Genomic DNA, 22,586 nt, shown 5'->3' on the forward strand with positions numbered 1-22,586 from the left:
TGCACCAAAGTATTATGGGAATTGTAGTCCAGGAAGGAAGTGAGCCCAGTGTCCATGACATCATGGACACTTTGAAATACAAAAATATCTAAAAACACATATTACACACATAAAAACCCCCAGGAAAGTGTTTCTTGTCTCCCAAACATCATTAAAATAAGATCTGTTTGCAAAAGGGCCAAGGGGTGAAGTGGCCCTTTAACTAGAGCGTAAAAAGAAGTCTACACATTTAGAGAGAATGTAGAAGATTTTTATTTTGATTAACGTTCGCCTGTTGTCCCTGCTATGGTACCAACATCAACACAGTATGGAATTGTGGACAAATATTCAAAATATTCGTAAGTTTTGGGTGTGCGATGCTAAATCTCATCACATGGTTGTCCGTGGCTCAAATGGCGGATAAATAATGGGCCTTGATATGAATAGTGTTGAAAACCACTGATATATCCAGATCTTATACCAATCAAAATATCATCTATATAGAAACCAGAAAATACATTTGTGGATGATAAAATATATATACTGGAAGACCTGTCAAATGTAACTGATCTGGTCACACAATGTACCGAAAGGAGTTACGGTACTTAACCCATTCTGACCTGAGATCAGATTCATACGAGTTTTCCACTGGACACACACTGGTCTGATTAACCCATTCTGACCTGAGATCAGATTCTAAAAATGTCAGTCGTTCTTCGATTTCTCAATAAATAGCAGACCTACAAAGCATAACATGATGCCAACACCAAAATGGGTGCCCGGTCAGAATGGGTTAACTCACAGTAGCGTGACAAGTTCCAACTCATTTCTGATCACACTTATATGCCATTGTAACATTATCACATAAACATGTCTCCCCTCACACACTTTTAACCCCACTGCCTGTAAGAGGGAGAGAAAAAAGAATGAACAAAAGAGATAAATTAATTAAGAAATACAATATAATATATATATAGCCTTAATTCATGTTGGCGTGCTATGGAACCAGTTGACAATCCCTGGTCTCTGTTTATGGCCTTTATGTGGACTGCAAATCAGTTTGTGTGATTCTGTTGCAGGCGGTAAACAAAACGTTGGACATAGCTTGAAGTTTAAATACATCCCTCTTGATGATTTGCTCATGTCAGACAAAGCCATATATGGTTATTAGTTCTGACCTCAGAGTGATGGAATGAAAAGCGTAACCCACGTCATGCTTCAATGCACAAATCTGGGTACTTAATTGTATCCATTTGTATCCGAGTTTCATGTCAGGGTACACATCTCTGCAATGGTAGGTCATCTCTGCAATGAGAGACTTTTATTTTAATACGGTTCTTTCATTAGCCCGCTCTTTGGCTGCCCAACGTCCCGTGCCTTTGGAAAAGGTCCAAAAGCTACAATGCATGTGCCCTTTGGAAGTTCAGGGTGTGTTCACCTTGGACGTACGTCGCAGAGATGCCGTCATAGCACTAGCCGTGTTTCTAGTGGAGTCTGACTTACAGAACAAAGACACTCTCGTGTCTTACTTCCTCAGCCTGTTAAGAGGGCTATGGCGGATCCAGTGGATCGAAGAAAACTCCAGAAAGAACTTGAGAGATTCTCTCCCCGTTGCGGAAAACTTCAGCTTCTGTTTAGTGACCCTGTTGTCAGACGTGGCTCAGAGGAACCCGGACTCCAGACAACAGGTATTAGACACCGTCATGGAAACTATGCAGGAGATGCAGAAGATGTGCCAGACGCCCGAAGCCGATAAAGTGTACCTCTGCAAGTACATTGTTCCCTGCCTACTGGGGATGACGAGGGCGTTTGGTCGCTATAGCAACACGGACAAGGCTCTGCTCTCCCAGCTGTTTCCCAGGAATTCGCCTCAGACACAATGTTTTACAGAGGAGACCGTATGGTCCTTCCATGACTTCCACTCCATCACGCCGTCCTCACTGCTCGTAGTGTGCCAGAGAGACAGTCCACATACACACACTGGAACCAACTCGGATGCCTCCTCACCGGCCAGTTCTGAAGCCAGGGGCCACTCCCCCTGCTCTCCTACATCCCCAGGTCCACACTGCTTTGAAGGAGCCTACTTGCCTGCCAGCGGTGAGGTGGATCCCGACTACTACTTCTCCAGAGTCAGCTCCAGCTTCTCCATGTCTCCTCTCCTCGTGGGAGGAGGGGAAGGCAAGATGGAGCTGCCAGTTGACCTGCTGAGACAGCTCCTCAGCATGGTGAAGAACTTTGTTAATGACTCCTTTCTAAAGACTCTGAATGCTACCCTGTTGTATGTCACGGAGGCCAATGCTGAAATCAGGTTATATTACAGCAACTTCAGTGACCCTCTCTATGTCTGTATGTTCAAAATGCTGAGAGACACACTATACTACTCGAAAGACTTGCAGCCGGAGTTTGTGCTAGAAGTGCACAACTTTGTCCTGGAGCAGTTCAGCAGCAGCCATTCTGAGATGCAGTGTGTCCTCCCCGACACAGGGCCAGGGGAACCTAGCCCCTTCGAGCTCTGTTTCCAAGCCAGTGCTGCCTGTGTGGACCTCATGGTGTGGGCTATCAATGATGAGCAAGGAGCAAATGAGTTGTGTACCAAGCTGTCAGACACACTGCAGTCTAAAACCTCCAGTAAAGTAATCGTAGCACACATGCCCCTGTTCATCTGTTACCTACAAGGTCTTGGACATCTGTGTGAGAGATTTCCAGGCTTGGCCCGCTCTGCCACCACCTCTCTCAGGGATTTCCTGGTGGTTCCCTCCCCTGTTCTGATAGAGCTCTACAAATACCACAGCCAGTACCGCGCAAGCAATGAAATCAGGATCAATGCCACCACCAAGCACTGCCAGCCAACCTGCAACACCCTGTCCAACAGGAAGAATCAACCCTCTATGTATGAGCAACTCAGAGATATTTCTATTGACAACATCTGCAGATGTCTCAAGGCCGGTTTGACTCTGGTTCCAGTGATAGTGGAGGCCTTCCTTGACAGCCTGTCCAACTGTCTCTACATCTCACAGGAGAGTGAAAAGGATGCCCATCTGATCCCAGATCACACCATCAGAGTGCTAGGTCACATCGCCGTGGCTCTGAGGGACACGCCCAAGGTCATGGAATCCATCTTGCAGATCCTCCAGGAGAGGTTCTGCCAGCCTCCTTCATCACTGGATGCACTGATCGTAGACCAGCTGGGTTCCATGGTCATCACCGGAAACCAATACATCTACCAGGAGGTGTGGAACCTGTTCCAGCAGATCAGTGTGAAGGCCAGCTCAGCGGTTTACTCGGCCACTAAAGACTGTAGAGACCATGGATACAGGCACTGCTCCCTGGCTGTGATAAATGCACTGGCCAATATTGCAGCCAACCTGCAGGGGGAACCACTGGTGGACAATCTGATGGTTGACCTACTGAAGTTGTTTGTTCAGCTGGGCCTGGAAGGAAAGAGGGCCAGCGAGAGGGCCTCAGACAAAGGGCCTGCCCTTAAGGCATCAAATAGCGCTGGCAACCTAGGTGTCCTCATCCCAGTCTTTGCCGTGCTGACCAGACGCCTTCCACCAATCAAGGAGGCCAAGCCCCGTCTCCAGAAGCTGTTCCGTGACTTCTGGTTGTACTCTGTGGTCATGGGGTTTGGAGTAGAGGGAAGTGGTCTGTGGCCAGAGGAGTGGTATGAGGGAGTATGTGAGATCGCTACCAAGTCTCCCCTCCTCACCTTCCCCAATGGAAAGCCTCTCCGCTCAGAGCTGCAGTACAACTCAGCCCTGAAGAATGACACAGTCACCCCAGCAGAGCTGAGTGAGCTGCGATCCACCATCATCAACCTCCTGCATCCGTCGCCAGAGGACTATGCGCTCATCAATAAACTGGACTTTGCCATGTCCACATACCTGCTGTCAGTCTACAGATTGGAATACATGAGAATGCTGCATTCCAATGACCCCGAAAGGTTCCAGGTCATGTTCAGATACTTTGAAGACAAAGCCATTCAAAAAGACAAGTCTGGCATGTTGCAGTGTGTTATTTCTGTTGGGGATAGGATATTTGATGTCTTCCTTCAAATGATGGCTGAGAAGCCCAAGACCAAAGAGCACGAGGATGAGCTGGAATGTCATGCACAGTTTCTATTGGTCAACTTTAACCACACCGACAAACGGATCCGTAGAGTTGCAGACAAATACTTGGCTGGTTTGGTCGAGACTTTCCCAAATCTGCTGTGGAGCGGTCGTGTGTTGAAGTCCATGCTGGACATCTTGCAGACACTCTCTCTGTCACTCAGCGCTGACCTCCACAAGGACCCGCCCTACTACGTCATTCCAGATACCGCCTACACAATCACCGTCCCAGATACGTATGAGGCCAGAGAGAGCATAGTGAAGGACTTTAACGCCCACTATGGTCAGATCCTGAAAGAGGCCATGAAATGGGCACCCTCTATCACCAAGTCTCACCTGCAGGAATACTTGAGCAAGCATCAGAACTGGGCTTCAGGACTGTCTGAGCACACAGGCCTGGCGATGGCTACAGAGAGTACACTGCACTTTGCTGGCAGCAACAGACAGAGTACCACACTAGGCGCTTCTTTTCCTCAGACCATCCAGATGACTGCGAGGCCAACCTGTGTGAATAAGGACTACTCAAACTTTGTGGCTTCCCTCAACCTACGGAACCACTACACTGGAGAAGTGGCAGGTATGATCCAGTTCTCCAAGCAGACCCACAGTCGGTCAGACCTGACCAAGCTGATGGTCTGTCTGACGACCGATGCTCTGGACAAAAAAGACCCGGAATCCTTCACTCGAGCCATGTTCAAGATGACTGCTCTGATGATCAGTACCAAAGACTGTGATCCTCACCTCTTGCATCACCTGTGCTGGTCTCCTCTGAAGATGTTTACAGAACACGGTATGGAGACCGCCATCGCCTGCTGGGATTGGCTACTGGCCGCAAACAAGGGAGTCGAAGTCCCGTTCATGCGTGAAATGGCAGGTGCTTGGCAGAATACAGTGGAACAGAAGATGGGATTGTTCTCAGAGACTAAGGTAGAAGCAGACCCTCTGGCCGCCTCAGAGGACAGCCAGCCCATGGCCTGCCCCCCCGACATCATGCCTCACTTCCTCTGGATAGAGTTCCTGGTGCAGAGATTTGAGATAGCCAAGTACTGCAGTGCTGACCAGGTGGAAATATTCACCACAATACTCCTGAGGTCATTGTCGCACAATGTCGGAGGAGCCAACAGCAGTCTCAACAAACACGTTGGTGCCATAGGGCCGAGATACAGACTGCTCACCCTGGGCCTTATGCTCCTGCACTCCGATGCCATGACAAATGCCACCATACGCAATGTGCTGAGGGAGAAGATTTATTCCACAGCCTTTGATTACTTCAGTGTGGCTCCTAAGTTTCCCACGCAGAACGAGAAAAGGCTGAGAGAAGATATCAGCATAATGATCAATTTCTATGCCAGCCTGATGTCGGACAGGAAATATCTGGCTGCCAACCAGCTGGTAACCCCAGACCCTCAGGACAGCCTGTCTGTGGTCACAGTGACTGACAGTCGCAGTAATCTGGATGTGGCTGTGGGTCAGAGGCAGCAGGCGGCTCAGGGATGGATCAATACTTACCCCCTGTCCTCTAGCATGTCCACCACATCCAAGAAGTCTGGAACAAGTAAGAAAAACGTAAAAGGCCCTCAGATGCCCAAGTACTACACTAAACGTAGAACTCTACTGCTAGCACTGCTGGTCAGTGAGATTGAGCGGCTGACAACGTGGTACAACCCCCTGTCCACTCCGGAGCTGACAATCTCCACAGAGCAGTCAGTGGAGACCAGCATCACTAACTGCAGGTACAGATCCCTCAACCTAACTGAGAAACAGTGGAAGGATAACGTGAACCTGGCCTGGAGCATAGCTCCCTATCTAGCCCTGCAGCTACCTGCCAGGTTCAAGAACACAGAAGCCATCGTATCAGAGGTGACTCGTCTAGTGCGTATGGACCCAGCTGCCGTATGTGACATCCCAGCGGCCGTCAAGTTCTTGGCAACGTGGCAAACCATTGATGCTGACTCTCCGGAGCTGGGTCACATCCTGTGCTGGGCCCCCACCGACCCCCCCACCGCACTCTCCTATTTCTCCTCCATGTACCCCCACCACCCCCTGACTGCCCAGTATGGGGTCAAAGTACTCCGTTCCTTCCCACCAGATGCCATACTATTTTACATTCCTCAGATTGTACAAGCACTTCGATATGACAAGATGGGTTATGTGAGAAAGTACATTTTGTGGGCGGCTCAGACATACCAGCTACTGGCCCACCAATTAATCTGGAACATGAAGACCAACATCTACCGACTGGATGAGGAAGGACATCTCAAGAAAGACCCGGATATAGGTGAGCTGTTGGAGCACATGGTGGAGGAGATCACTGGCTCCATGTCTGTTCCAGCCAAAGACTTCTACCAGAGAGAGTTTGACTTCTTCAACAAGATCATCAATGTGTCTGCCATCATGAAGCCTTTGCCTAAGGGGGAGGAGAGGAAGAGAGCGTGTCTGGAGGCCATGTCCCAGATCAAGGTCCAACCCGGTTGTTACCTCCCCACTAACCCAGAGGCCGTAATCCTGGATATAGACTACAAGTCTTGCACACCAATGCAGAGTGCTGCTAAAGCCCCATACCTGGCCAGATTCAGAGTGAAGAGATGTGGCATTCTTGAACTGGAAAAACATGTTCTGCAGCGTCGCTCAGATTCCCTGGACGAGGCTAAGAGTGAAGAGGAGGCCAAGAGAATATTCTGGCAAGCTGCAATTTTTAAAGTGGGAGATGACTGCAGGCAGGACATGCTGGCTCTCCAGATCATTGGCCTGTTTAAGAACATCTTCCAGTTGGTGGGTCTGGACCTGTATGTCCACCCCTACAGAGTGGTGGCCACTGCGCCAGGGTGTGGCGTGATTGAGGTCATCCCAGACTGCAAGTCTCGTGACCAGCTGGGCCGGCAGACGGACGTCGGTATGTACGAGTACTTCAGGAACCAGTATGGTGACGAGTCGACGCAGGAATTCCAGAAGGCGCAGTACAACTTCATCCGCAGCATGGCCGCCTACAGTCTGCTTCTCTTCCTTTTGCAGATCAAAGACAGACACAATGGCAACATCATGTTGGACAGCGAGGGCCACCTCCTTCACATTGATTTTGGCTTCATCTTTGAGAGTTCTCCCGGCGGTAACCTGGGCTGGGAGCCGGACATCAAGCTGACCGATGAGATGGTGATGATCATGGGGGGAAAGATGGAGGCCAGACCCTTCAAATGGTTCACGGAGATGTGTGTGAAGGGATACCTGGCTGTCAGGCCCTATATGGACGCAGTGGTCTCCCTTGTCACCCTCATGCTGGATATTGGTCTCCCCTGCTTCAGAGGACAGACCGTCAAGTTGCTCAAGCAGCGATTCAACCCAAGCATGAGTGAAAAGGAGGCCGCCGCCTTCATCATCAAAGTCATCCAGAACTGCTTCCTCAGTAACAGGAGCAGAACTTATGACATGCTCCAGTACTACCAAAACCAAATCCCATGCTAAACGTCTTCCTACAGACACACAAATCCATTTCATTTCCTATGGAGAGCATCTGACGCAAGGTCTTCATTCTCTTCAATAAAGGTATTCAAGGCCAGGTTTTCGAAGTTGGTTGAATTCAACTTTATGCAAATAGGGTCCACCCACCACAACATTGGGGGATTGTAAATCTCTGGTCACTATCACACTAAAGAAATGTTGTTTGTGCTGCACCTGGGAACTCCGGTGCACCTTTTCATGCAAACTATCAAAGCAGTGCTGATCAAATATGAATCAAGGTTATGTTAACTGCACTGCTTATTATTTCTTGCCACAAATGTTATCATAAATGCTGTATACTTATGGTGTTCCCATTGGCTCCCAGGCACAACAGAGACCATATATAAATGTAAAAGTACAAACACAACCTTCAGAATTGGGTGCGTCTGTAGCATAAGTCAGGGGTTGGATGAGTTGTGTGTGTTGGGGGAGAGACAAACAAGGTGACACAGCAGCTCGCTTGTAAGTATTTTGTCCTCGTCTTGCTGTCTTTTTTTTACCACTATTGTTTTTGCTCTGTATAATAATATGTTGAGTTTGTTATTTTAGTTTTGGGTGGGAGATTTCGGTTTAGGTTAGGTTGGATGTTTAGTTTTGGTACAGTAGGTCAGTCGGTGTTCGGTGGCCAATTGCATTGTTGGCCCAGCAGTTTCTTCCCAATATTATCCCAGCTCTCCTACCACTTTTGCTGGGATAGTTTAACTCGGTTTGGTTTAAATAAAAAAACCTTTTGTTGGAATTCGCAATTACGGTTTTCCCTTTTTTGTCCATATATGGAGATGTCATCAGTATATGCCCATACATGGGCATGCCCCTTTTGTGCCCATATATAGGCACACTCCATATTTGGGCATTAGCTGCATTGGGAACTCCTCGGCAGGTCGCACTGCCAATCCCACTGATATCAGTCCTGTATTGTGTATGCAGAGCTGTGTCTGTTTTATGTCCATATAAGGAGATCTCTGATGTCATCCTTATTATCCGTACTAACCTTGATTCATATTTAATTAGCACTGCTTGATAGTTTGCATGAAAAGGTGCACCGGCGTTCCCATATGTTGGTATGCCCATATACATATCGGTTGGCATGGCGGTTCAGGATGACTGCATACCTATACAACGCAAATGGCGCAAGTCAAATGTTCCGAATTTTACAGGACAGCTTTATGATTGTACTTATTTCAATAAAAACAATATGCTTAATACATGTACGGATAAGGCTACAATGAATGTTCTTTTAAATGATGTGTTTTTATGTTTTAATTACGGTAAATAATTACAATCAATGTAAAGATGTCACTTATGCCCTTTGCACTCCGACCGGATCGTTGTGGCTCTGGCTGAGCCATTTGGTTGATTGCACATGAGTTACGAAGCTTAGATAATAAGCTTAGCTTAGCCAATAATAAACCCCCTTTTCATTCGTCATGCTATGCTATGCCCAGCGTGAAAGTCAAGCATAACCCAGCAAAAATGTCTCACGAAGCCCTGCCTATCTTTGACCTTTTGCTCTATCTCTCTCCGAGTTATGCGCCACGGACAGACATTTTGTTCGCGGACTGAGATTTGGTGCTTTATTATGGTATGATCAGTGCCGTTAAGATGAGAGAGTTGTGACAACTCTGTTCACAGTTCACTTCATCGGGCCAGCCCAGCCCAATGGTGGCTCTTCTAGACTTTTATTGGCGAAGCTGAGCTTGGCGAAGAGTGACAAAGTCCTGTACCGGAAGTTGACTAAATGCATGGACTGCAATGCACTTGATCTTAAATCCCTTTATTTTAGATTGTTTTGTTAGTAATCGTACAACATAAACATTACAGAAACTTTAGTTGTTACTGTACAATAGTATTGTAAAGTATTGTAACAGTACTTTAAAACAGTTGCCATGTTGCACACGTGCCTAAAATTGCTGCGCTCATTGAAAGCAATGTATATATTATTATTTTTTGTCAGTTTGAGTGATGCAGTAAACACTTTCAACACTGTATAACAATTCCAGAGAAAACGTTGGAATCACAGACAGACAGAGGGCAATGTGACCACAGATTGGCAAACATTAAGATCACTAAAGACAGTTTGCTGCTGAAATCTCTGTTTAAGTCGAAGGTTCCAGCCGTCCACAATGCACTGAGTGTCGTCGTGCAGGACTATTGGAATGCTGAAGGAATACAGCAGAAATGTATGTTATCCACAGCACGCCTTTCATGTCGCTGAAGCTTTCGTCACCATCAATGGGGTCATTGCCAGGCAGTTCTCAAAACGTATGTTCTGGTCAAACCAGTAGGTGAATTGCTTGTGCTGTTGTCTTGGTAAATGGTAAATAAATGGTAAATGGTGCATTTATATAGCGCCTTTATCCAAGGCGCTTTACAGAGATTGTGCATTACATTCACCCATTCACACACACATTCATACACCGATGGCAGCGGAAACCATGCAAGGCACCAACTAGCACATCGGGAGCAATTAGTGGTTCAGAGTATTTGCTCAAGGACACTTCGACAGTAACTCTGGGGGAGCCCGGGTTCGAACTGGCACCCTTACGGTTACCATCCAGGCACTCTACCCCTGAGCCACCGCCGCCCACCGTCAGAACAGATTTCTTGCAACCCAAAAACCAGCTGCAAATAAACCCAAGTTGACCAGTAGGTTCCTTCTAAAATCATTTATGTCTGCTGCGAATTGGCAAGCATATGTGATCCATCCTACCACACCAGGTGGTCGCGAAGAACCCTTCTTCACCATCTTTGTTTAATGCGACTGGTTTTGTGACTGTGTAACATGGAACCATGCGGAGCAGAAGAACCGAAAGCAACGTATCTCAAACTCCCTCAATGACACCACTTATACTCTACACCACTCTGGGTATGATGACGATGATATGTCTATTTGTTGACATTGACTATTGACTCTCAGCTAATCAAAAGTGATGTCAGCACTAACAGTGATGTCACTGTAACTATAAAAGAGAAAGAGTTCATCATATGAATAGTTAAGCTTGAGATCAGGTTTGTACCAGTACTGATGGAGGAAACAGGTGTGAGTGGGATTGATGCCGTTAATGAAACAAGAGGAGATAGTGGAGGTAGCGAGTCACCACCCAACTTCAGCCATGGGTGCTCCAAGGAAGTAAGGGTAGAGGCCCCTGTCAGGGATGAGGACTGTCCCAGCGACCTCAGAGAGCCAGAGTTGGACCCTGTAGTAGATACCAAGACAGGAGACGACAAGGCCTTCACAAAGGAGGTGCTTCTACTGATGCAGTCCCTGAACACCCTAGCCACTCCAGAAGAGAAACTGGCTGCCCTAAGGAGAATGTACGCAGACCAGCTGGAAGAGAATCGCTGTGTGCAGAAACAGCTGAAGGCCTTGCAGAAGAAGCAGTCCCAGATTGTCAAGGAGAAGGCTCAGCTGCAACGGGAACACGGCAACGCCATCCTGGGCCGCAGCAAGATGGAGAGCTTATGCAGGGAACTACATAAACAAAACAAGACGTTGAGGGATGATTCCGCTCTGTGGTCGAGGAAATACGACCAACAGCGCGAAGAGGACATGCGGCGCCTCCAGGTGACAAAGAGTGAAATTGAGGTGCAGATGGCGCAGTATAGCTCGCAGAATACCATGCTGCGTCAGGAGAACCTGGAGCTGTCCGAGAAGCTCAAGAAGCTCATTGAGCAGTTTGAACTCAGAGAGGAGCACATGGACCAGGTGTTCAAGCACAAGGACCTGCAGCAACAGCTAATGACAAGCAAGTTGGAGAAAATGGCCGAGATGATGACGGCAATAAAGGAGAAGCATCAGAAAGAGAAAGACTTTCTACGGAAGGACGCCACAGAGTCCAAGGAGCAGGAGACACATCTCAAGCAACAGCTGTCCCAATGCATGGCCAAGTTTGAGGAGTTCAAGAGCACTCTGGTCAAAAGCAACGAGGCCTTCACCACCTACAGACAAGAGATGGAGAAGATGACCAAGAATACAAGGAAGCTGGAGAAGGAGAATACGCAGTGGAGGGGCAAATTGCAAAGCAATAACCAGGCTCTGCTGCAGATGACGGAAGAGAGAATGTTGCACGATGGCCAATTCAAGGCCCAACATGAGAAGCAGGAGCGCCTAGAGAAGCTGTGCAGGGCCCTTCAGCAAGAGAGAAACGACCTCAACAAGCAGCTCACCCTCCTCCGGGAGCAAGGTGGGGAGGAGGAAGGGGCTGAAAACCTCCTGAAGGAGGGGCAAGGTGAGGCGGAAGGTACTGCAAACCTCCTGATAGAGGGGCAAGGTGGGGAGGAAGGGACTGCCAGCGTCCAGGAGGAAGGTGGGGGTGCAAACCCTCTGGGACCACCCCAGCTGACAGAGCCATCACCTGCAGAGGGTAATGGTTCAGTGCCAGGTGAGAGGACAGCTGAGACTGAGGCAGAGGGGGAGGGGATTCACCAGCCCTCCAGGATCCCCACCCTAGAGGAGGAGCTAGAGGAGGCTACTACTAAATTCTTTTCGCTCCTATGCCACCAAAATGTGGAACGCCCTACCAACAGTCATTAAGACATGTGAATCCCTCGACTCCTTCAAAACCGCTCTCAAAGGGCACCTACGGATGGCTGCAATTCGAAACTGGCCTCTGTAAAATCTGAATCCCCCCCACCCCCACCCCATTTCCCCTCACTGTATATGTATCTTTTCCCTTTTTGCTTCCTATATGATGAATTCCTGTTCTGTTCTTTAGCTACATAGAAGTGTCTATTTGTATGTCTCTAAATGTTTTGATGAATTGAACAATGTGGACCCTGTTGTAAACAAGTGTAATGCTTAATTGGGTCGTCCACTCACAGTTGACAGTCTTTTGTATTGAGTTTGTGCTTAAAATGTACTGTAAATTCTACAAACTGTTAATAAATATTTCAATCAATCAATGATGTAACTACCACCACCTGCAGCAGCCTTCCTACAGTCCCCGCCACAACAGCTGCAGCTGAAACTGCTGCTGCTGCTTTGCCTGCTATGGAGGTCAAGGATGAGGTCTGAGGAATATGATAACAACCTGGGTTTTGTTCTGTAATCTGTTCGACTAACAGCAAACAGAATGCATTATTGAGACAACTATGACGGTGCCCGTTAGGCACTGGCCTACTTGGAACGATGCAAGTTGGAAGTGCATGCCCCACCCAGTTATTATGTCTGTGTCCCTTTTATGCCCATATATGTAGTTAGGCATGGCCAAATATGGAGTCCATGCAGATGTCAAAACATCATTGTGAAGTCAGAACAGGCCAGCTCCATCTATGGAGATCTAGGGGTGATCAGGTGTGGTCAATTGGCTAATTTGGGCCCTGTCCAGAGGCAGGTGCCCTGTGCCCTGTCCCTGGTGCATTTATAGATATAGATTCAAACACAAATCCTTAAAGGTTTTATGACATTCATTTTCATTTCTTTTTCTTTTTTCTTTTAGGTTTTATGACCTCAATTACACCCAAAAAACCTGAACTTTGAACATTCAGTGGATTTTCTGTGGTCTGAAGTTTTCTTTGGGTTTTTTGGGCCTTTTGAGCTACAATGAAAACAGGCAACACAGTGAAACAGTGACATCTGCTGGCAAATCCCATTGACATATATGGGATTTGCAGTAAGTGATGTCACTTACTGCCGGCAAATCAGAGCACCTGTTTGAGCCAGAAAAACCCCAGATCACAGAAAATCTACTGAATGTTAAAAGTTCATGTTTTTTGGGTGCAATTGAGATTAGAAAACCTAAAAAAAAAACAAGAACAATTCCAAAACCTTTTTTTTAATGTCACAATCCCTTTAAATAAAAGAGACAAATAGAAATAGTAACTGCAGAAGAGAATACTGAGAGGAGATTCCTTCAAACATACAGATTTTTGTGAAAGTCACACTATGAGGATGCCATGGCTAAAGATTGCTATCAACAAAGACAGCATTCCCCCGATCTTTACAACATCCAGAAATAATTCAGGGTTTGAATTGAAAGGAAAGATGGGCAATTTTCTTGACCTCTTAAGCTCTCTACTTTGTAGTACAACAAACAGTGAAAATTGACCATCTACTGCATGCTCACAATGCATCACGATGCAGCGCTTTGTGAGCTTGTAGATCCACTATTTTAACTATTTATCTAAATTTGCCCAAAGCGGATGATGGGCAGGGTTTAATGTGGTTAACACACATTCTTAAATTGTTAAATTAGGACATTATATCAAACATAGTGTAGACACTAGACATTTCCCAGAAGGAAATGCATACAGTGTTTGGTCTGACCAGAAGCATGGATAAACATAATCCTCACCGGTGTTTAAAGTGAGCGCACACACACACACACACACACACACACACACACACACACACACACACACACACACACACACACACACACACACACACACACGCACACACACACACACGCACACACACACCCATCAAATCAAACCCAAATATTAGCTGCCTTCCATGTTCTTTGAGGGGAGCCAGTACATTATTCCATAATCTTTCTTCTTATTTCTTTTTTTGTTTTGTTTTACTTTATGCCAGAAGACATTTATACATGCTGAATGACTCCTGCATTTCTTTGTCTTCCTTTATCTTGCTATTTTCCATCTTTCTCTGCTATATCCTTTTCCCACTTCATCCTCAGATGTTCTGATTTGACGTGCAGTATCTAACACATTAGAAACGTGCCCATTGGCACTGGCCTACTTGGAACCATGTATGAAAATGAATGCCCCGCCCAGTTATTATGTTTGTGTCCCTTTTATACCCATATATGGAGTTATTTTTGTCAGGCATGTGCAAATGGAGTCTATGCTGATTGTGTTGTCACTATGAATGTCACTACTTCCCTTTGGATTACACTCGGTATATGGCCAGCTCAGTGGCCTTGTGGTTAGAATGTCCGCCCTGAGACTGGGAGGTCGGGGTTCAATCTCCGGCCGGGCCATCTTCGGCCAGGTCATACCAAAGACTCTAAAAATGGGACCCAGTGCTTCCCTGCTTGACACTCAGCATCAAGGGTTGGATTGGGGGTAAGTCCCTGCGACATACTAGCGTCACTGTACTTGTACATCAAGCTGCCTCACGGCTCACACTACAGAAACAGGAGATTCAGGGCTGTATTTTGCGTGTCTTAAGGACCAGGTCTTATTCCCTAACTTGAGTAAACTAAAGACCTGGAGGCGTGATCAATGCCATTTGGCTATTCTGAGTGGCCAAAGAGCATTGATCACTCCTCCAGGTCTTTAGTTTACTCAAGTTAGGTAATAAGACCTGGTACTTAAGACACGCAAAATACAGCCCATAGGCTCCTGCCCTATGGGCCTCATGGCTCGGCAAGGCTATATGGCCAGACCTCATCAAACCATGTACACCCAAGTCACTTCCCCTGCTGCCACCCTTAGATCTCCATATGGAACTGACCTGTTCTGACGTTCCATATGCTGATCTGACCTCATCAAACCCTATATTGTATTATTTGTATTATTTGTTGACAAAGAGTCAAAATCAAAGTCATATGATTTGTCACACACGTTACCGCAGTGAAATTTGTTCTCCGCATTTGACCCATCTCTTGGAGCGGTGAGCCGCAGCCAAGGAGCGGTGAGCTGCAGCCAAGGAGCGGTGAGCTGCAGCGTGCGCCGCGCTCGAGTGTCAAGCAGGGAGGCACTGGTTCCCATTTTTACAGTCTTTGGTATGACCCGGCCGGGGATCGAACCCCGACCTCCCAGTTTCAGGGCGGACACTCTAACCACAAGGCCACTGATTCTGATTCTGTAATGGTGTTTTTTAATTACATTTGTTATTAGTGTAAAACATTTTGAATTGTCACCACTGTTGTGGTGTGTGTGCTACTCATTCTATCTACAAACTATGTATGAATGATTCATTTGTTTGTACTGCTTCGCTAATGTTTTGCTTGGCTCTTCAGAGTGGATGACAGAAATCAAATTAGGAATTAAATTTGCATTCCTGCAGACATTGCCTGGTTTGTGTGACTGGGTGGGCAAGCGAATTATGCTTCATTATATCTTTTTCACTTGTTGATTACATTTCATATGTTGGCCACAGGGAGGCAGTGTTGATCGTGAAACGGCAACATACATTTAGCTTCATTGTAGTGGATACTGTAACTGTACTATGGGGACATTTGATGTCACCATAGATGTCACCACGCAGCGGTGGCCGAACGGTTTGCGGAGCGGTCTTGATATCGGAAGGTCGCTAGTTCGTATCCCCGGACCACGTTAAAATTACCACCACTGAAGTGCCCTTGAGCAAGGCATTGAACCCCTACCATGAAATGAGCAGTGCCTGGCTGTAAACAAGTTATTGAGCTTAGTCCAGTTGTTTACAGACGCTTAGTTAGTTTGTGTAGCAAGCTTCTTGGATCTGGCAGCGTCAGGTTACAGTTACCCTGGGTAAACATATAACTTTGCTTTGTTTGTGGACCCACCCCTGCAGTGTTGTTCCAAATTGGGTCCCGCATGCAGCAAAATGAGGAACAGTTTGAACACTTTTGAGCTATTCTGAAATAGCCGATCTATACAGTACATGCTCACAATGCATCTCAATTCTAATGCGTTTTGATCTTGTAGATCTGCTCTTTTCAAATAGGCCTATAATGTTCGTCTTGACAAAATAATGTTTGCCAGATCCTCTCTTACGGGGGTCCCTCATGGCAACACATTTGGGGACCACAATGAGGTCTCTGAGACCACGACTGGTTCCCAAACACCCATGTGTGGGTCGCGAACAAAGTGACCCATATACTGTACAAGTGACCCATAAAAATGTGTAAAAATGGGTGATTTTAATTAATATTATAATAATATTAATTAAAAGCACCCATTTAATAATATTATTATTATTTAAAAAAAAACATTCCCCCCAATAATCTAAAACATTTCATGAATTAAAAAGCTAATTCAATATAAAGTAATAAATACGTAAATCAATCAATCAATCATTCATTCTAAGAAATCTAAGAAATTCCATGAATTAGAAAACTAATGTTTAAGAAGTAGTGAAATGTGTTTAGACTGTCAGTCCTTACTGTATAACTTGCAGTGGAAACAGGTTCATGTATGGATCCAGGATTAGCCCTGCAAGCCGCCACATGATGTGACATCTACTGTAGGCGAGCTAGAGGAAGAACCGGTTTAGGTCCATCTCAGGCCCACGGCAGCAGCTTGGTGTTGTGGGAACGACAAGTCATCGTGTTACACTGTTACGAGTGAGTACGGATGAGGACCCAAATGCAGGCGACAGTAGGCAGAGCAATAAACTTAGAAGGATTTATTAAAACAAACTGAGGTTCTTCCATAAACAGGGCAAAGAATTCAGGACAAAAACACAGAAACCATACAGGAACTCACACCACAGCTAGGGAACTACGAACCAACAAGAACACAATGCAAACACAGGACTTAAAAACACACAGGATAACAGGGCACAGGTGGAACCAAAATACAACCAACATTAGGATAGGCTGGGGGACTAAAAGGACACAGGTGGAAACACTGACAAATCACAAGGCAGGATAGACAAGGTAACTAGGAAGACAGGAACACTAGGCACAATACTACAAAATAAGAAACACAAAACCAAGGCAACAACAGAGTAACAGAAAACCAAAACCAAAGAGAAACAGTCAGGAACACATGAGCAAATACATACTACATACTACTACTACTAGACATGATACTGAGAATACTAGACAAGATACTACCGACATGATTCTGCTGACATGATACTGACATGTTACTAGACATGATACTATACATGATATTGACATGATACTCAAAGTTCACGGTCCGAGGAGCGGACCGTGACATACACCCACCCCAGACCTCCTATAACTGCCTCTTAACACATTGAGGAAGGCCTCCGTGTATGCCCATGCATTTAATTAATGAAATAGTGTTGGAGCCAAAATGCTTTTCTTTTGTTTCTTTCGTTTTATTTCAATGAATTTTTAATATGCCCTTCGTAAATGATGACGTCATGTCAATCAGTCAGAGTCAGAGATGGTTGTCATGGTTACCCTTTCTGTATACCTGTCACCCCGCAGGCACACTATCACGCACAGACGCGTCAGAAGAACGCGGCTGACTGACGCGACGGACAGATTCCCGGAAACGCTCTCCTCCGCGTCAGTCAGCCGTGGAGGTGGAGCTTCTTTTCCATCCACCAGCGGTCTAAAAACCCCACGAAGAAGAAGGGTGTCAGGTTCTTCTGACGCGTCTGTGCGCGACAGTGTGCCTGTGCTGTCAGTGGGTGAGGCACTCAGGTGGACAGTGTGCCTGTGCTGTCAGTGGGTGAGGCACTCAGGTGGACAGTGTGCCTGTGCTGTCAGTGGGTGAGGCACTCAGGTGTACTGTACTGTGCTGTCAGTGGGTGAGGCACTCAGGTGGACAGTGTGCCTGTGCTGTCAGTGGGTGAGGCACTCAGGTGTACTGTACTGTGCTGTCAGTGGGTGAGGCACTCAGGTGTACTGTACTGTACATTTTTCTTTTCTTTTTTTTTAAGATATTTTTTTGCGGCTTACGCCTTTTATTGATTTTTTAAGGGACAGACAGTAGGCTGACAGGAAACGGGAGAGAGATGGGGGGATGACATGCAGTAAAGGCCGTGTCGGGTCCGGGAGTCGAACCCGCGGCACACTGCGACTGGATTACCAGTCCGGTGCCCAGACCGTTACGCTACGGCCTGGGCCTACTGTACTGTACTGTCAGTGGGTGAGGCACTCAGGTGTACTGTACTGTACTGTCAGTGGGTGAGGCACTCAGGTGTACTGTACTGTGCTGTCAGTGGGTGAGGCACTCAGGTGTACTGTACTGTACTGTCAGTGGGTGAGGCACTCAGGTGTACTGTACTGTACTGTACTGTCAGTGGGTGAGGCACTCAGGTGTACTGTACTGTACTGTCAGTGGGTGAGGCACTCAGGTGTACTGTACTGTACTGTACTGTCAGTGGGTGAGGCACTCAGGTGTACTGTACTGTACTGTCAGTGGGTGAGGCACTCAGGTGTACTGTACTGTGCTGTCAGTGGGTGAGGCACTCAGGTGCGGCAGGGGGAAGCTACACAGTTTTCGACCGTGCGTGGTCATCATGGAGGCGTTCAGTCACAGTGTTTGGTTTTGACAGCTTTTTGTCCTTAACTCGTGTCACATTTGCCATTGACAATAAAAGGAATTTACGTCATATGTGGACGAATCGGCAAATCGGCTTTTCTAAACACAGTGCAACTGTTTAAACACACACACACACACACACACACACACACACACACACACACACACACACACACACACACACATACATCATTGATCATTTGACTAGCCTGATGTTGACTAATCAGCTTTTTCAAGATGTGACACAGATGTGTGTGTGTGTGTGTGTGTGTGTGTGTGTGTGTGTGTGTGTGTGTGTGTGTGTGTGTGTGTGTGTGTGTGTGTGTGTGTGTGTGTGTGTGTGTGTGTGTGTGTGTGTGTGTGTGTGTGCGTGTGTGTGTGCGTGTGTGCGTGCGTGCGTGCGTGCGTGTGTGTTTATGTGACATGTTGACAAGTGGATGAGTCAGGATCAGGCAGTCTGTAAGCTCAGGAGCATGTGTGTGTGTGTGCGCATGTGTGCGTGCGTGTGTGTGTGTGCGTGTGTGTGTGTGCGTGCGTGTGTGTGTGTGTGTGTGTGTGTGTGTGTGTGTGTGTGTGTGTGTGTGTATGTACGCATATGGGCGTGCACGTCTGTCTGTGTTTCTGTTGTGTTTGGACGGGTCCTGAACAAACACACTCTGTTTGTCTTTGATATGCCACAGGTTCCTCAACCCTGCATAGCTCTGGACCAGTGTTGCCAGATTATTCGAGATAAATAAGCGATCAAGTCTATCGAAACGAGCCCAAAATAAGCAACTATACAGGGCAACATGAGCACTTTAAACCTATATCGGATATTTGAAAATAGCCGATCTACAAGCAATAAATATATATTTCTTTTTGGCTTTTTATAGCCTACCTTTATTGATAGCGAAGTGAAGTTAGAAACAGGGAGAGAGATGGGGAGTGACTCGGAGCAAAGGCTGTCGGGATCGGGACTCGAACCCAGGCTACAGTCAGGCTACATTGGAGCCTGAGGTAGGCTACATATCATTTGGGAGTCCTTCATTTGAAAATGTTCGAGAACCACTGGTTTAAGCAACTTTAGCAAACAAGCCCAAAATAAGCAACTGCACTTTAGAAACAACAGGTCCAAACGAACACAACCTGGCAACACTGCTCTGTATACCTAGCCAAAGGGGGAAGCTGGGTGGTGCGTGCTTGTCTGTATGCACATGGGTCTGTCTGTGTGTGTTTGCATATGTAGTCCAGTACCTGCCTGTAGACCCTATCGCAATTTGGTGTTGGGGGAATTTCTCACTTGAACTAAGTCAATGGGTCCCTAGACATGAAAGATCAATGAGGTGCTTGTCCGCCATAGTGCCACGAATGGCGCAATGGCCACATAAAAAATGGCCGCCATCGGCTATGATGAAAATCCAACCTTTTTGTTTTTTAGTGTTTAAGCACATGTAATACATTCATTTTGACTAATTGTGGTGTGTGGAATTCATTTCTGATATTGTTTTGATGATTTGGGGTGATTTTGACCTTGAAAGGTCATAGTCAAGGTCATTTTGCTATTCCACAGACCTTGGCCATAACTTGTCCATTTTTAGGAGTAAGAACAGGAACAATAAGTCTATTTCAACTAAATCTGACTCTTAAAATTAATTTCTGATATTGTTTTGACCATTAGGGATCATCCTGTCATTGAATTATTGATGTTAATGTCATTTTTCAATAATTCGATTATGATTCTTTAGTCGCTTTTACTATATATTTTCATGATTTGTTTTCTTTACATAAACAAAATACATGGGCATGAGAAAAACAACAACAGCACCATATGTGCTGTGTGAATAAGCCCATTGTACAAAATACTCTGTCCATGGCCCAAATGAGCCAATTCATTGCTATGGCAACCCCATAGTGGAGGTAAGTCAATATATCATAAGAATCGTTCACTTGATGGTACAAGCACCAAATTTGGTACACAAGTGCTTCAGAACCTACTCTCTCAGAAAAGTACGTTGTCCACTTGAAAAAACTAAATGGCCACCATTTTTCAAGATGGCCGCCAAATGAAAAGGGCCTTTTGTGGCAGTTCTGGACAACCGTGGGTCCGACCAACTCGAGACCGGGCACTGCACTCCCTGTGTGTGTGTGGAACGTGTGTGTCGAATTCGGTGAAGTCAGTGGGGCAAACGGTTCTCGGGTTACATGGATTACAGATGTACAGACACACACAGACTTGAATATATGTCAATGGGCAATGCCCATTGGGGTTTTTTTTAGATGATGGGTAAGAAGAGAGAGATGTGATGTCAGGTGGTGTGGGCTAAGAAGTGGTCAGGGCTAAGATAAAGTATATGAGATGTACAGTAAGTGCAAAGAGAGATGGTGAGGGAGGGAGAAAATTATTTGTACCAATTGACCAAACAGTAGACAGTAGTGTAACAGGTTAAGGTGAGTATAGAGATGGAAATGTTCTAGCAAGTGAAGCCAGTGTATTGAGAATATGGGACATATGTGTCAGGAGTTATTTGCCGTACGGTTGGAAACGGTGGCACTGATGAAAAGGAGGTGGCAGAATTAAGGATGCTATGCTTCTCATTAGGAGTGAAAAGGAAGGACTTGATCAGAAATGACTAAATTAGAGGATCAGCCCAGGTTAGAAGGTTTGGGGATAAAGCAAGAGAGGTGAGGTTGAGATGGTTTAGACATGTGAAAAGGAGGGATGAGGGTACATTGGGAGAAGGATGCTGAAGATGTAGCTGCCAGGTAAGAGGATGGCCAAAGACGAGGTTTAAGGATGCTGTGAGAGATGACATGAAGGTGGCAGGTCACAGAGGAAGATGTAGAAAACAAAACCAAAAGGGGTCCTCCCCTTTTCCCTGTGCGTGCACACACACACACACACGGTACTGTACAGTACACTACAGTATGTTACAGTACAGTATTGTAAAGTACAGTAACGTGCGGTACGGCATGGTACAGTATGATACCATAAGGTATGGTACAGTACAGTATGATGCCGTACAGTACAGTAAGGTACAGTATGATACCATACCGTACCGTACCTTACTGTATGGTATCATACTGTACAATACTGTACTGTACTGTACTGTACCGTACTGCATGGTACCATACTGTACCATACTGTACCTTACTGTATGGTATCATACTGTACAATACTGTACTGTACTGTACTGTACTGTACCGTACTGCATGGTACCATACTGTACCATACTGTACCTTACTGTATGGTATCATACTGTACCTTACTGTACTGTACGGCATCATACTGTACTGTACCATACCTTATGGTATCATACTGTACCATGCCGTACCGCACGTTACTGTACTTTACCATACTGTACTGTAACATACTGTAGTGTACTGTAGAGTACCGTGTGTGTGTGTGTGTGTGTGTGTGTGTGTGTGTGTGTGTGTGTGTGTGTGTGTGTGTGTGTGTGTGTGTGTGTGTGTGTGTGTGTGTGTGTGTGTGTGTGTGTGTGTGTGTGTGTGTGTGCACGCACAGGGAAAAGGGGAGGACCCCTTTTGGTTTTGTTTTCTACATCTTCCTCTGTGACCTGCCACCTTCATGTCATCTCTCACAGCATCCTTAAACCTTGTCTTTGGCCATCCTCTTACCTGGCAGCTACATCTTCAGCATCCTTCTCCCAATGTACCCTCATCCCTCCTTTTCACATGTCTAAACCATCTCAACCTCACCTCTCTTGCTTTATCCCCAAACCTTCTAACCTGGGCTGATCCTCTAATTCAGTAATTTCTGATAATGTCCTTCCTTTTCACTCCTAATGAGAACCATAGCATCCTTAATTCTGCCACCTCCAGCTGTGCCTCCTTTTCATCAGTGCCACCGTTTCCAACCGTACGGCATGGCTGGTC

General features: G+C 46.2%; 2 protein-coding genes across 2 annotated transcripts; both read left to right on the top strand.

Annotated features, from left to right (window-relative positions):
- Nucleotides 1–1,385: 1,385 nt before the first annotated feature.
- LOC310866523 (phosphatidylinositol 4-kinase alpha-like) lies at nt 1,386–7,547 on the top strand (the record flags this gene model as incomplete). Its single annotated transcript, XM_083776158.1, has 1 exon — nt 1,386–7,547. One exon carries the CDS (start codon nt 1,386–1,388, stop codon nt 7,545–7,547), a length of 6,162 nt encoding a protein of 2,053 aa, XP_083632284.1.
- Nucleotides 7,548–10,608: 3,061 nt separating this feature from the next.
- Nucleotides 10,609–14,235, top strand: LOC310866525 (alpha-taxilin-like; the record flags this gene model as incomplete). Its single annotated transcript, XM_083776163.1, has 2 exons — nt 10,609–11,965; nt 14,222–14,235. 2 exons carry the CDS (start codon nt 10,609–10,611, stop codon nt 14,233–14,235), a joined length of 1,371 nt encoding a protein of 456 aa, XP_083632289.1.
- Nucleotides 14,236–22,586: the final 8,351 nt, after the last annotated feature.

Source organism: Protomyctophum parallelum, assembly GCF_964188405.1.
Source record: "Protomyctophum parallelum genome assembly, chromosome: 11".
Taxonomy (NCBI): Eukaryota; Metazoa; Chordata; class Actinopteri; order Myctophiformes; family Myctophidae; genus Protomyctophum; species Protomyctophum parallelum.